The 16,553-nt window shown below is 32.5% G+C and overlaps 1 protein-coding gene across 1 annotated transcript in view; it reads left to right on the top strand.

Annotated features, from left to right (window-relative positions):
• The window catches only part of LOC126880442 (uncharacterized), a 69,417-nt gene that overhangs the window by 31,233 nt on the left and 21,631 nt on the right, over window positions 1-16,553 (top strand). Inside the window, exon 2 of the mRNA XM_050644301.1 lies at window positions 1,117-1,209. Within this exon, the coding sequence (XP_050500258.1) occupies window positions 1,117-1,209 (93 nt within the window). The remainder of the gene's footprint in view (window positions 1-1,116; window positions 1,210-16,553) is intronic.

The raw sequence follows: 16,553 nt of genomic DNA, 5'->3' as shown, positions 1-16,553 counted from the left end.
TAATAACTCAAAAAGTGTTCCTTTATATTAATAACTTTAAATAACAAATTTTGCTTAGAATATGTCCCTCTATCGATTTATACCTAGTATTATTTTTAATACAATAATTTTCACCACCGAGAAGGGGTGGCATGTGGCATCCACCCCCAGGGTAAAAGCGCAAGTTGGCTTCATGTCACCTTTGTTCCTTGAGGTATCCTCTAATTACTCATCAATTTTCATGAAAATCGATGGAGGTTCAACGAAATCGGAGGTGAAAACCATCAGTGACTCCACTAAAATAGAGATTTAACGGAATATCCTTTTTTGCCCCCGATACACATTTCTTATATCTTTATTTTTGTAATTTTCTTTAATTCCTTCCAAGAGTTTTTTATTATATCTTCTTTTCTCTTAATATGTTTTTAGTTCTTTGTTGTTCAGTGTACTCACTTTCAGCATCTTTCGATCCTAATTATTGCATTCTTAGTCTTAATTTACTTTGCTCCACTAATTATTTTCTACATTCGTCATCACACCATGTATTCTTCATTTCCTAATTTCTTATCTGCTGTTTTTGGTGGATTTTACTATAACTTTCTTAATTTTCCTCACATTTGTTCTGAATTCTTTTCTTCTTCTTCTTTTTTTTGTACATCTTCTCGTCGAATGCTTGTTTGTAGTTTCTTTTTGCATTTTCTGTCGTTAAACTTATAGCCCTCTTTATTACTCGCTTTCCTAAGTTCTTTCCAACTGGTATGATCTGTTTCATTTTCGCTCCTACCTACTAGGTTTTAAGGATATAAAACCTATTAATATAGCAAGAGGTTCTGTACCATTTAATTAGAGCTAAAACTTAATCGCTCAAACAGCAATTTAGAAATAAATGTGGACCTGTTTGAGGCGTTTTCATTTAACTCTGATACGTCTGCTAACTTATATAAAAACAGTTAATATAACTATTTGTTCACAAATATGATATTATATTTCATCAAATAACATAGTAACATGGTCAGTAATATAGATTATCAGTTATCAGTGAAAACAAATTAGTGCCAACAGAAGAACATAGATTTTAATACTGAATTAATGAGTTTGTCTTAAATGCTTTTTGATGTAGGTATATATTTATTACAGGCTGTCATTGCGAAGAAGACATCGACATGGCATCAGTCCCTCAGGGAGCCTTCGCGGCCAAAAAAATGCGCCAAAGAGAGGAACAAATTCAAGGTAATTAGATAATATTTTCATGATACATTTATTAAATAAATATTGGCAGAACTGAGTTATTTATTTTGAGTTTGAAATATACATTTCCAAGAAGGATTATTTGATGTATATCTCTCTTCGTCAATTTCCGTCCTCCACAATGTAGGTCTCTCCCAATTGCTTCCATCTTTCTCCCGAACTCTTCCACTCTGTTGGTTTACAACTGCCCTTATATCATCTACATATTTCCTTTGAGATCTCCATGTGCCTTTTGTCATCTATCTTAGTCTCCATACAAAAATTCTCCGCTTACACCTATTTTCTTTGTATTTGGATATGTCACCGGCTAATCACCATTTGATTTTTGCCACCATATCCATGACGTACCCAACTTTTTTTCTCTTTCTTATATCCTTAATATTGTCTTTTAGTGAAAATCCACACATATTTCGTTCCACTTTTTGTGTGTTGCTTTTAGTTTTTTAATAGGTTTCATGGTAAGGGACGTGAATCCTAATACATAGGTGCACACTACCACCCTACAAGTGATTTCTTTTTCTTTATGTATTGGCAGTCTTCATGACAATTTGTTAATATTTTTCCCGATCTTATGCGATATGTAACAATTGATTTGCTGATAAGTCCGTCCATTGAATTATTTTTTTTTTTTTTTTAGCAAAAAGACTAAGTTTTCACTCTAATGGAATATAAAACAACATAATGCTATTCCACATCCCACCAGAATGAAAACAATGGAACTCTGGTTACACCTCCGAGGCTTCTACAATTTGCAAGCCATACGGATGCTGAGACTAAGGAAGATGAGGGAATTCTACAATTTACAATTCACGTCCCATCTGCTCAGCGCGGTAAAGTTCCAACGAGAATGGTTCCCTTCATACTCCACACAGAGTAAATGTAAATCAAAAATGAATAACCTAATCCTTAGTCTCAGCATCCGTATGGCTTACAAATTGTAGAAGCCTCGGAGGTGTAACCAGAGAAGGTTCCCATTGTTTTTATTCTGGTGGGATGTGGAATAGCATTATGTTGTTTTATATTCCATTAGAGTGAAAACTTAGTCTTTTTGCTAGCAGTTGCCGCTAGGGCATCTATGCCATTTCGTTCGTTGCAATCCGGTACTGCACGCTGGGGTTTGTTTTGGTTGGATCGGGGAGAGCAGCATATGTGCCTCCTGATGAGAGACTAATAAGTTTCGAAACCGGTAGAGGTGCTTGCAGCACTCTCTGATTGGACCGGAATATGGTTCGGCTGTATTTTCGTTTTGCAACGAAATTGAAAATGGTTATTCATTTTTCTTTTTTTTTTTTTCTTGTATCGTTGGTCTATCTTTCCTCTATCTAACGGTGGTCCATTATAGTTAGGTCAGATTGGGTAGATCATGCCTATCAATTTTTTCAAAACCTTCAGAGCCTTTACACGAGTTGGCCTTAAAATTAACTTTTCCAAAACACAATACATGACAAACCGTCTACTGGCCAAAAAAAATTCAACTAATGGTGGGCAAATTGAACAAGTGTATACTTAAAAGTATCTGGACTTCTTCTTAAGGTGTCTTCTCCATTACTGAAGGTTGGCTATAACTACAGCAAATTCCTCTCTATCTTGAGCTGTTCTTGATGCCTATCAACTTCTTCAAAACCTTCAGAGCCTGTATACGAGTTGGCCTTAAAATTAACTTTTTCAAAAGACAATACATGACCAACCTTGTATTGGCCAAAAAAATTCAACTAATGGTGGGCAAATTGAACAAGTGTATACTCATAAGTAGCTGGACTTCTTCTTAAGATGTCATCTCCGTTACTGAACGTTGGCTATAACTACAGCAAATTGCTCTCTATCTTGAGCTGTTCTTAGTATCGAATGTGTGTCCATGCCTGTCCAGTCTCTTATATTCTTCAGCCAGGAGCATTTTCTTCTTCCTGGGCCTCTTTTTTCTTCCACTTTCCCTTCCATTATGAGTCGAAGAAAGCTGTATTTTCCTCCTCTGTAAATATGTCCTAGATAACTTGTTTTTCTGTTTTTTACAATGTTTAGGAGTTCTCTCTCAGTTCCAATTCTTCTCAGCACCTCGTTGTTGGTCACGTGCTCTGTTCAAGAGATCTTTAGCATCTTTCGAAAAACCCACATCTCAAAGGCTTCTATATCTGGACTACTGGATTAAATTAGGAAGAGACGATCAAACAACAGAGTAAAATAGGAGGTTAAATAGGACTAATATGGGCAGCTTACCGAAAATTGAGGGACGTCTTTAGATCAGATATTCCCATGTGCTTAAAAAGGAAGGTCTTTGATCAATGTGTACTCCCACTTCAAACCTATGGAGCAGAAACATTGACCTTTACCAGAAAAGTAATTAATAAGATACAAGTGAAACAGGCAGCAATGGAGTGGTCAATGTTGAATATATCCCTCAGCGGCAGAGTTTCAAATCAAATAGGAGAAAAACTGGTGTTACGGATGCAGTTAAAAGAATTACAACACTGAAATAGAGCTGGGAAAAGCTGAAATGGGACATGTTACCAGAGTTAAAGATGAAAGATGGACCAAGAAAATTTTAGAATGGAGACCTAGACACGATGCTTATCGTAATTGAGGGACGTCATCCAACGAGGTGGTCGGACGACATCAAGCGTATTCATCATAACTGAATTTAGGGTGTTCAAGATCGGTTAAACGGCTAATAATTATGATGATGATGACAATGAGATCACAACCCGAATTTCTATAACGTTTGAAGATCCATATTTTATTAATTATATTATTTTTCAAAATGAATAAAAATAAATTTCGACCACGAGTCAGGATTCTGTTAACCGAGATACGATAGTACCAAGCGGCGCCGCTAGGAGGAGCACTCCAACAATGCGTCTCAGAATACTTTAACGAAACGTGATCATTTTGTACTCTAAACCGAGTAAGGTATGAAAAAGAAAAGAAAATAATCGTTTTCGTTTTGATTCAATTCGAGTCTCTTGCCATCCTCTGACACCGTGTTTCGGGGTGTCTCTACCCCTTATCAAAGAGGCTATGCAAGTAGACTGAACTGAATCATCTCGAAACGAAGAAGAACTGCATATATTAAAATATCTGCAGCAGAGTGTGGTTAGACTGTCCTCTAACGGGGAATGACAAAATGAATAAAAATAAATTTCGACCACGAGTCAGGATTCTGTTAACCGAGATACGATAGTACCAACCGGCGCCGCTAGGAGGAGCATTCCAACAATGCGTCTCAGAATACTTTAACGAAACGTGGTCATTTTGTACTCTAAACCGGGTAAGGTATGAAAACGAAAAGAAAATAATCGTTTTCGTTTTGATTCAATTCGAGTCTCTTGCCATCCTCTGACACCGTGTTTCGGGGTGTCTCTACCCCTTATCAAAGAGGCTATGCAAGTAGACTGAATTATTTTTCTCCTTTGCCAGGTATTTTTCTATTGTCATAACAATAACGGCTTTTGACTGTATGTTTAAATTAATTTATGTTCCTTCCCTTACATCTTATCAATGTTTCTTTTAATCTAAATTTAATTTCGAGGATCTTTGTCTGTACTTTTCCGGTAATTATTATATGAGATAACAAAACAAAAATCAGTTACTATTACAGAAATTTAATTAAAAATGCATAGTAGTTCATATTTTGCAAGTTTCTTATCGTATTCTATTCAGATAATAAATTTTTTCTATCTTAAAGTCTAGCCATAATTATTATATTGCGCCGCTATCACTAATAGACCAAGAGGCAGCGCTGAAAAATCTATTTGAATTTACTAAAGCTAGATTTTTCACAGTTGATTACTGTGAGTGTGTAGAGAAACATACTGCGGTCGGTCAAGCGAAACGTAGAACAGGGGTTACTGAGAGGGTATCAAAGTTGCTTTCCTACGAAGGTAATTATTTCCAAATAATGAATGGGTTGCATGTGTGAGTCCATACTATTTAGTAAAGAAAAAAGAGACGTGCTCACAAACAATTTATTTTACAACTGACGACCGGTTTCGCTGTCTACAATATTCCCAGCATCTTCAGGTCCCGGTTAAAGTAAAATTAAATGCTACAAATAACAAAAAACCAGAGTTAGTTAAGTGGTCTGGTTTAAATCAAAAGTTAATGATTAAGCTAATGTAAAAGTACATATATTTATGCATACATATAAATACTCACATGTACGTACGTATGGTGTATAACCCTCACACTCACATACATGCACGCATTCATATGCAGTGGCAACAAAAGTATGTTAAGTATAAGATATACACTTACTTTCCGGTAAAAGGGAAGAATATAGTAGTATTTAATATCATACTTTTTCTCTGTACTATGCTAAAGGGAGAGTTGGTAGAGGGACAGATTTGGATGTAATATATTAACAAAACATTGTTTTGTATTTTTAAATACAAATGTATGTAACTGTAAATTTTTTTTGAGTATTATTAAGTATTAGATTTATGATTTAAGCAAACGGTAAGATTTTTAGCTTTCATTTAGAGTACGATTTTTTATTTTTTTTTTTTTGAGTAACTATTAAATTTATCTTTTTTTTTGAGTTAATAAGAGTTATATTCGTTCACTTACATTTCGTATTTTTTTAGTTTTGCGGTGTTGGTGAATATATGTACCAATTTATATGCAGAGATAATAATTATTATATTCGATAGTTATTATGTCGTCATTTTTTGTTTTACAGATTAACTGTTTAGGTATTTTTTTGGTTTCTTAATTTTGTTGTTGGCGATCTTATACTGCATATTATGTACGTATTGTGTAAATATTGAGATTTCGTTTTGAGTATTTTAATAAATGTTACATTGAAACGTACGATGTCGCTTTTTATTTGATTTTTATTTACAGCTCAAGACTAGAACATTGGTGTTTTGTCGTTGCAGTGTTGCTAATTTTTCTATTGTTGTGTTATGTTTCGTTAATTTTTTCTTTGAGAGTCTAGCGGTCAAAACTCCAGGCAACCAATGTTTTCGTTTGAGTATTCAGTATTTACGTTTTCTTAGAGTCCATGAGTCAAACCATCAGTTAATGTTATCTGTTTATCTTTTGTCTATCGTCGTTCCATTAGCTCTATTCGCATATCATTATTTATTTATTTAACATCTTTCATTATAACAGAAGCGCAACCCAAAGAACCACGCCCACATCTCTTCCGACTGAGCAACGTGGCCTTTGTTTTGTCAATGTAAACGATTGGACCTTTCCATCTTCGGTCATTCCTTATTCCATCTAAGGATAATATCATCCTGATCCTTCTGGTTCAGCCTTCATGACCCCCTGTCAATCCGATCGTTATATTTTGGGCGCGTGATTCCATCTACTAGCTTTTGCGAAATATTTTATAAAATTAGATGCTATAGTAACACTTTATTATACTCTGGGCTAATTAGCAAAATTCATGGAAAAGTTATTTACCAGCAATTTTATTGCTGGAATCGAATTATAAGATCCTATATATTAATAATATAGGTATGCCAAGTCCGCAGATAGTGTGCTACTTTTTTTATAAACAAAATTGCGCCGACAAATCGTATTTTTTTCAATTATAGCTCTATAACTCCGAAGATTATAACTTTACAACCAAAACACCTTAATAAAAATTCACCGCAATTAAATTCTGCATAGAGATATGTTTTTCACGATTTGCTCCGACAAAAATTTTCCTCGGAAAATGCGGGTTTTCCTAACAAAAACTCTAATTTTCAAATAAAGTTTTAGGTAAGTAATTATTAATCAATAATTAAATAACTTAGTAACATCAAAGCTTTCTTGGTATAGATTGTAATTCCAGAAGTCGGTGAAAATTAAACGAATATTTTAGCAACAATTCAATTGTTAATTAACAAATTACGATCGCAATAATAACCAAAATAATCATGATACATTGATCAAACTTATAAAGATTATAAAGATGAGATGCTTATTTAATATTTTATTGACAAAATATAAATTTTTCTTTTTTTTGCATAATCTTTCAATTTTGAAAAAAAAAATAGTTATAATACGCTGGTATTCTGAGTAAAGTACAAAGAAAGGTTATTTACCAGCAATTTTATTGATGGAATCGAATTATAAGATCCTATATATTATTAATATAGGTATGCAAAGTCCGCATATAGTGTGCTACTTTTTTTATAAACAAAATGGCGCCGACAAATCGTATTTTTTTCAATTATTGCCCTATAACTCCGAAGATTTTAACTTTACACCAAAAACACTCGAATTAAAATTCACCCCAATTTACTTCTGCATAGAGTCATGTTTTTGCCGATTTGCTCCGACGAAAATTTTTCTCGGAAAACGTGGGTTTTCCCAACAAAATCTCGAATTTTCAAATAAATTTTTTGGGCCAGTAATTATTTATCAATAATTATATAGCTTGGTGAAATAAAAGCTTTCTTGTTATAGATTATAAATTCAGAAGCCGGTGAAAATAAAACGAATATTTTAGCAACAATTCAATTGTTAATTAACAATTTACAGTCGCAATAACAACCAAAATAATCATGAGACATTGATCAAACTTAGAAAGGTTATAAAGGTGTGATGCCTATTTAATATTTTGTCGACAAAATATAAATTTTTCAAATTAAGATTTCTCAGAAATTTTTTATTATATTCTAATTTAAAAAAATACTTAAAATGCGTATTTGATAGGTCTTGAAAATGAATGCTTTAAAAAATTTTTCCAACCATTTGCAAAAAAGTTATGAAACAGCAAAGTAAATATACCAAATCTCCGTTGTTTATAATTTGTTTTAATTGTTTCAAAGCTTAAAAGTTAGTCTATGGTACAACCTAATTACTCACAAAGAATGTCGAAAATTAGTGCAATGGTTATATTTTAATCAAAGATTAAAAATACTTTTTTTGTAATTTTTAGCGCAAACGTAGGCCTGATACAGAGTCGGAGCTGAAATGTTCACTCGAAGCGACTGACACGCAGCATGCATTATTTATTAAAAGTGTACATCACGCGGCCGGTCGTCGCTCCGAGTGAAAATTTTAGCTACAGTACTGTGTTACTCTACTTTCGCGCGTGTAAATTACAAAAAAATATATTTATAATCTTTAATTAAAATATAACTATTAAACTGATAATCGATATTTTTTTGTAAATAATTAGCTTGTACTTTAAACTCACTTCTACGCTTTGAAAGAATTAAAAAATATTATAAACACAGTAGTAATCGTATGTTTACTTTGCTGTTTCATAACTTTTTTACAAATGGTTGCAAAAAAGTTTTAAGGCATTTATTTTAAAGATATTTAAAATGCGCATTTTAGTTATTTTTTAAAATTATAATATAATAAAAACTTTCTGAGAAACGTTAATTTGTTTATAACTATTTTTTTTTAAACATTTAAATATTATGCAAAAAAATAAAAAATTCATATTTTGTCGACAAAATATTAAATAGGCATCTCATCTTTATAAGATTTCAAAGCTTGATCAGTCTATCATAATTATTTTGGTTATTATTGCGACCGTAAATTATTAATTAACAATTGAATTGTTGCTAAAATATTCGTTTAATTTTCATCAGCTTCTGTAACTATCATCTAAACCAAAAAGGCTTTTAAGTCACCAAATTATTTAATTATTGGTAGATAATTACTTATCTAAAACTTTATTTGAAAATTAAAGATTTTGTTCGGAAAATCCGCATTTTTCGAGGAAAATTTTCGTCGGAGCAGATCGGGAGAAAAGCGTCTCTATGCAGATTTTAATCACGGTGAATTTTTATTTTGGTGTTTTTGTTGTAAAGTTAAAATCTTCGGAGTTATAGAGCAATAATTAAAAAAACACGATTTTCGTGCGCCATTTTGTTTATAAAAAAAGTAGCACACTATCTGAGGACTTTGCATACCTATATTATTAATATATAGGATCTTATAATTCGATTCCAGCAATAAAATTGCTGGTAAATAACTTTTCCCAAAAATGGCCTATTCTCCGATAATCAGCCCAGACTATTATCGTTCCTTTTACAAAAAGTATTTCTCCATTTACACCAAATCGAAAATCACATGGTCCACGAGCCTCTTTACTAAGAGGTAATCCTAAGGTCAAATATTCGCGATCATTTTAGCGATTGTTTTGCGAGCATGACAGTAGAAATCACCCGCTTTTTCCACAATAATCATAAAATCTATAGTACGCCATGCGCCAGTCAATGGGAGCAAGAATAGGATATTACCTCCGAATTCTATCCTACTGCATGGATTTTAATAAAATTTTGGGCCTAGCCTCTACTTATCTCCTAATTCAAAGTCTACCCTATGCCGATTTGTGCTTTTATCTTGGGGATGGTTCTCACCACTTCTTAGGGGTGGAAAATTTTTTGGTTAAAATTACCACGGAATTCGCTAGAGAACCTAATTCTAAGCAAAAACTGTTCTATAATTTTTTTTGAAAACTCAATACTTTTTGAGATATTCGTGGTTGAAAATTGGCCATTTTCATAGAACATTATACCTTTTCGAACGGTTTTTTGCGAATACTTTAAAAACTATGCATCCAACTAAAAAAACTATATTAAACATTTTTGTAGGTTATAAAAAACAAAGAGACACTTGCCTTCATAAATCTTCTAGTTATAATAAAAAACGAGATATGGTAGGTGAAAATAGTTTGTTTTTTGGTATATTCTCAAATTGGTGTATTAAACTTGAAATAAAAGAGAAACGGTCGATTTTAGGTGTATACAGAGCCGGATTTAAGCATATGGGGGCCCCTGGGCAGAATTGGTGTGGGAGCCCTACCTCCTACCATTAAAAAAACATTGATCTACTTTTATAAATATAATTTTAAATAATAAAAAGTACAAAAGCTGTAACTTGTTACAGTAAAATATTAAAAATAATAGTAAGATGTATGGTAAAAGTCCGGGAACATTTCGAGATATTTTAATTGGAAATTTCTTGATTATGTGGGGCATAAGTTGCATTTAGACATCGTGGCCAATGCTCATTGTAGAGAGATGAGTCAAACACTCTTAGCCCATCATAGACCGAAGTCGATTTTTAATTAACTTAAATTTTAAGAATGATCTCTAACCACTGCAGTTAGTTAGCATCAGAACTAAATATTAACCTCACAGTGTCACCTTAACATTTGGAAAAGCATCATTCATGTTCTTTTTTTTTTAGCAGTTGGTACATTTGAAATTCTTTACTTATATTTGATGAGCTGATTTACTCTTTAAATGAATTAAAGAATATTACAAACTGTACCAGATGGACACATAACTTTTCATCTAAGTCATTGCTATAAATGTTGGTAAGCTTTAGTGAGTGAGCTTCAATTTCATTCAGAGTTAAATTTTCCAATTTTCCAAAATGATGTAAAAATCCAAAATTGGAATGGATGGAATCATATGCAGAAAGCCTCTGACTTAGACGTAATCTATAATAGCGATAAAATTTTGAGTTCTAAACTTCCCCGATGTTCTCATATCTTTCGAAATTGTCACGTCTTGACTGTTAAATTTGTATAAGTGATCCAAGTGCTGCCACTCCTGAATTAAGGTCAATATTTGGGTCTTGAAGAATACGACTTGTGCTGTTTGTCCTCCCTGATATCCTCTCTGTTTCCAGTAAACACATTCGATTATAGGTACAACAAACCATTTTCACTGAGTTTTAAATTGTTGCTCATGGTCTTCCGAAATTTTGGATCATGCTCCTTTAATCTGATTATAACCTTTAACTACTTAGTTCTTTTGCGGCATTACCTCCATGACCATCTAGTAGTATTTGCTCTTTTAGGAACAATAATATTTTTGGCACGGTCTGTATTGCTGTCGCTGTAAGACGCAGCTTTTAAACTAAGAAATTAAAGAATGCGGTGCTATGCTAATGCATTATAACACTCAGTTGCCGCTTTTGAAACTAAACTTAGAGAGTGGGCGACACAAGGAATCCACAACTCCAAGATATTAAGGTACGTATCCATACGTGGGTGCTCCGTGCTCGGTGTAGCAGCTCCACATAGTGGATACGTTGGTGATCGAAAACCAGTGATTTAACCGGTTTACTGTTTATATGTAGGGGAGCGCATGCCGTATCCATTTAAGCAGCTACACCGAGCACGGAGCACCCACGTATGGATATGTACCTTTTTGTTCTATAATTTCAGCCTGAACACCATTATATTTTCCACTGATATCTGACGCATTAACGTAGGACGGTCTCCTGCAGTTTTTCAGATCGATATCATGTTCTTGCAAAAATGTCATTAGATAATTAAATATCTTCTGCTTTATGACGGCGATTTGGCAAAAATATGGTAAACCTTTCAACAGGAGTGAAACCTTTTATGTAACGAAATAGCACAGTTAATTGATTTGTATGAACTTAATGTTGTTCTGAAGCTATTTTCTTGTGGCATTTTTATAAGCAATTACTTTTAATGGGAAATAAGCCACAAGTTTACCAAAAAAATGATTTTATTAACGTTTCGAAGCCCAACTCGGGTTTCGTTGTCAAAATACAAAATATTACAGTATTTTGTATTTTGACAACGAAACCCGATTTGGGCTTCGAAACGTTAATAAAATCATTTTTTTGGTAAAATTGTGGCTTATTTCCCATTAAAAGTAATTGATTGTATGAACTGAATAACATTTTGTCTTCTTAATCCTTGAAACTACTTCATTTAATACGTTTTGACCCATCAGGTGTACAATTTCCTCACATATGTTTGATGAAAGATAGTTGACATGTCCGCTTCCAGAATTTGAATATTTATTAAAATATGGTGCTTCAAAAATTGATCATATTCAGCTAATAACTGGAGTATTTTCAAATAATTTTCATTTTGTGATGAACTCGACAACTCCTTTTCGATGAGAAATGCTAAATCTCATTCACAAATAAACTAAATTAGTCTTTGAGTTACCATTTTCCAATAATTCTTTATTTCTTCGGTCTGTTTTGCTACTTCAGTATCAATACGCCCAATTCTTTCATGTGCTTTAGACATTTCGTGATCCATAAGCCTACTATCTGCATCTGCATGTTTCCTATCACAAAATTCTCTTCTCATCACTTGATAAGAATTTACAAACGAAGCAATACACTCACCCGGTGGAAGATCAAAAACATAACCATGAACAATGCAATATTATCACTCCTTCGCTCCTTCACTTTATACTTGTCATACATTGTTCCTGTATCTCCTGCCAATATCTGTTTAAATGAATCTCTTATGTTTGGGACTTTTTATGTGGGGGCCCCCGAAATGTGGGGGCCCCGGGCAGCTGCCCAGCCTGCCCTTCCTTAAATCCGGCCCTGGGTGTATAATGGTACTAATACCTTTTGTAGTGCTTAAAAAGACATTTAAAAGGAGCTACATATATTAAAGGTCCATTACATTGAAACTAAGCTAGTTATGATGCAAACAAAATTTATAACTAATGTATTTTAAGAAAAAATGAAAAGAAATTTTAACCGCCATCCACCAAAATGTAAATGCATGGTTTTTCTTCTACAATACCTTTTATTATAGTGTTATTTCCAAGTTCAAAAAGTTGGACGAGTTTAAAATAAATGGTTTTTGAAAAAAAAGGTCAAATTACAGAGCGCATTTTTAAATTTTCTTAAAAATCTTCCTTTTTCTCCATGTAACTTGAAAATAAAAAAAAATACAGTAATGAAAAATAAAAAGGAAATTTTTATCTGAAAAAGCCCTACATTTTTGTGTGGTATCTTTTTTTCGTATCTCTTATCTTTTTCGAGTTACATGGAGGAAAAGGAGGATTTTTAAGAAAATTTAAAAATGCGCTCTATAATTTGATCTTATTTTTTTTTCAAAAACCATTTATTTTAATCCAGCCAAACTTTTTCAACATAGAAATGACACTATAATAAAAAGTTTTGTAGAAGGAAAACTTATTTAAATTCTGATGGATAAGGGGTTAAATATACTTCTCATTTCTTAATAAAATACATTAGTCATTAACTTTTTTGCAGAATATCTCGCTCAATTTGCATGTAATCAACAAATTAGTATTGCTCATTTTAAAGGTCTTTTGAAGCACTACAAATGTTATTAGTAGGGAGCGGATTTTATGCTAAATGCATATTGCATGCATATTTCGCATATTTGAGAACTTTACTAAATTTTGCATATTTTTAAAGAACTATGCATATTTTGTGCCTATTTAAAAACATTTAAATCCAAAAAAAAAAATTTTTTTTTGGACACAAAATTTAAAATTTTTTAATTCGACACAAAATATTTCCCTGCACAGGCTGTCGTATCTATTAATTCGAGATCTACCTGAAGAGAGACGGCTCATTCACTGCCTTTTCATTTTTTTCTTAAGAAAATACCCGATCTTTACACAAAGTACTTATAATGCTGATTGTAGGATGTTAAAATGATGAAGGATGGTTTACCGGGAAATCCGAATTTTATTTAGTTTTATTTACAATTTGTATCCCAATTTAGTAGGTAGGTACCTATAATTCTGGTGATTCTTTTAAATCCCCTATTGTTAAGAGAATTTACACCTTTAACAATAGGTTTACTATTTTCTAACGAAAATTTAAATATTCATGCTTTAGATCAGATCCCGTCTTTAAAACTTTGAAGGAAATATGCGAAATTTTTAAAGAAAATTTTGAAATTGATTTTGGTGCAGAATTTTCGGCTTTAACAAGTTATTTTAAATACGCTCCGATTACTTCTCTTGATGTTAAAAGGAGTTTTTCAAGGTATAAAAATATTTTATCTGATCAAAGAAATGTTTCCTCGTAAAAAATTTGGAAAAACACATTGTAGTGAATTATAATCGAAGATAATATACAGGGTGTCCAGAAACTATACCGACAAACGAAGACAGGAGATTCCTCAGATAATTTTAAGACAATTTAGCCCAATTCACCTAGTCCGAAAATGCTTTCTAAGGGAGCTAGAGCTCTTTGAAGATGGCGTCATGTAATTAGTTTTTCTTAAATACCTCCAGAACGCTTCTATTTAGAAAAACGAAAATTGGTATACATATTTACTTTCCAGAAATGAATCGATTTCATCTATTGCGAATTTCTAGTACAGGTCATAGGCGTCCGTTTTGGGTAGGGCAACGGTTATTTTATCGCCTAACTTTTTTGTCTTTAATTTTTAAGCATTTTTGACTCTGAATTATTAAATTGTGAGTTATTTTAGTACTAAAAGGAACTCTTAGTTTAAGTCGATAGGATACACCGTTTTCTAGAAAAATCGATTTGAAAACTTTTCGTTCCTTGAATTAAAAAAAAAGATTAAAAAAAAAACTATTTAGAAAGATGAAAACTGGTACATTTATTTATATTACAGAGATTAATCGATTTCATTAATGGGGAATTTCTAGTACCGGTCATAGGCGTCCGTTTTGGGTAGGTCAACAGTTATTTTATAACTTAACTATATTGTCTTTAATTTTTAATTATTTTTGACACTAGATTATTCAATTATGAGATATTCGAGTACTAAAAGTTACTCTTGCTTTAAGTTATTCACAATGGATGGAATCGATTCATTTCAGGAAAGTAAATATGTATAAAAAGTTTCGTTTTTCTAAATAGAAGCGTTCTGGAGGTATTTAAGAAAAACTAATTACATGGCGCCATCTTCAAAGAGCTCTAGCTCCCTTAGGAAGCATTTTCGGACTAGGTGAATTGGGTTAAATTGTCTTAAAATTATCTGAGGAATCTCCTGTCTTCGTTTGTCGGTAGAGTTTCTGGACACCCTGTATATTGTTTTATTTTAAATAGGTAACTATTGCTACCAGTTTTTGTAAAAAATGTGAATAAATTGCTTATATAAAAAATAATGATTTTATTTGAAAGATAATAAATAAGATTGCCGCCCACCTCCTATAAAAGAACCCCCCAGGAATAGAATAGAACAGAAAATTTGTGGTTGCTCCAAATGCGCATTTTTTGAATTTTTGTGCATATCTTGCGCATATTTCTTAATTTTTTACTGCATATATATGCGCATATTTCATAAAAATTGATCGCATATAAATCCGCTCCCTAGTTATTAGTATCATTATACACCTAAAATCGACAGTTTCTCTGATATTTCAAGATGAATACACCGATTTGAGCATGCAGCAAAAAAACAAACTCTTCTTACCTACCATATCCCTCTTTGTATTTTAACTAGAAGATTTACGAAGGAACGAATCTCTTTTTTTTATAACCTACAGAAATATTTTATATAGTTTTTTTGTTAGAGGCGTAGTTTTTAAGGTATTCGCAAAAATTCCTTCCGAAAAGGTGTAATTTTTCAATGAAAATGGCCAATTTTCAACCACGAATAACTCAAAAAGTATTGAGTTTTCAAAAGATAATTATCGAACAGTTTTTGCTTAAAATTAGGTTCTCTAGCCTTTTCCGTGGCTATTTTAACCACAACATTTTTCACCCCCGAGAAGGGGTGGGAACCACCCCCAAGATAAAAGCGCACATCGGCATAGGGTGTTTCTTGAGCTATTCCCTACTTACTGTGAAAATATCAAGTAAATTGATTTAGTAGGATGGAATTCGGAGCCAAATACCCTCATTGACTGCTCTATAGCAGAATCGAATAAGCTTTCAACGAATAAACTACTTCAATGCGTTATGTCCATATTATTTCACAATCATTTCATTTACTATATTTTTATATTTATTATACAAAACAATATTATTTGTCAAAATATTAGTTACTGCGGAATAATTTGTAAACATGATAAAATACAAAACTTTCGCAAATAAACACAAATCGCAATAAACAAATATAAAATTTAAAAAAAATAAGTACAATGACTTGTGCGCATATTTACATTCAACTAAATACTAAAACATTGTTTTGATGCTATTTTCTTGTGGTATCTTAATGCAACTTACCATTTTTGTCTGGTTGATTTTACTTTCGGTGGCGGTTACAGGCCATAATAGGCCTAGATCCAGGGTACCAAAAAAAAGTTTAGCAAGCTGAAAATTTGTTAACAGCTTAACGGTATCTACATAGTCGGACAAACTTTGATGTATGTAAACACTGGAACGGGCGAATTTTTAATTGTCAAACGTAATTTTTATTGTGGAACGTGTCATCCTGACAAGTTTATGATTGTGAAAACTAGCAGGTTGTTTTTAAGTTTATTCAATAGCAAACTTTATACACTCACCGGCAGAGAAAACGGGCGCCCCAAAAAATGGGTCATTTTTAATGTCTTGTATTTCCTAAACCTGATGTCCGATTTAAGTAATTTTTTTAATATGTTATAGCCTTATTCTTTATCAATATCGCTGTTATAATATTGTTGCTAGACAGGTACATTGTCATTGTATACAGGGTGTAC

Source organism: Diabrotica virgifera, chromosome 2 (assembly GCF_917563875.1).
Source record: "Diabrotica virgifera virgifera chromosome 2, PGI_DIABVI_V3a".
Classification (NCBI taxonomy): domain Eukaryota; kingdom Metazoa; phylum Arthropoda; class Insecta; order Coleoptera; family Chrysomelidae; genus Diabrotica; species Diabrotica virgifera.
The sequence above is the reverse complement of the archived record's forward strand: the minus strand, read 5'-3'. Positions and strand labels throughout refer to the sequence as shown.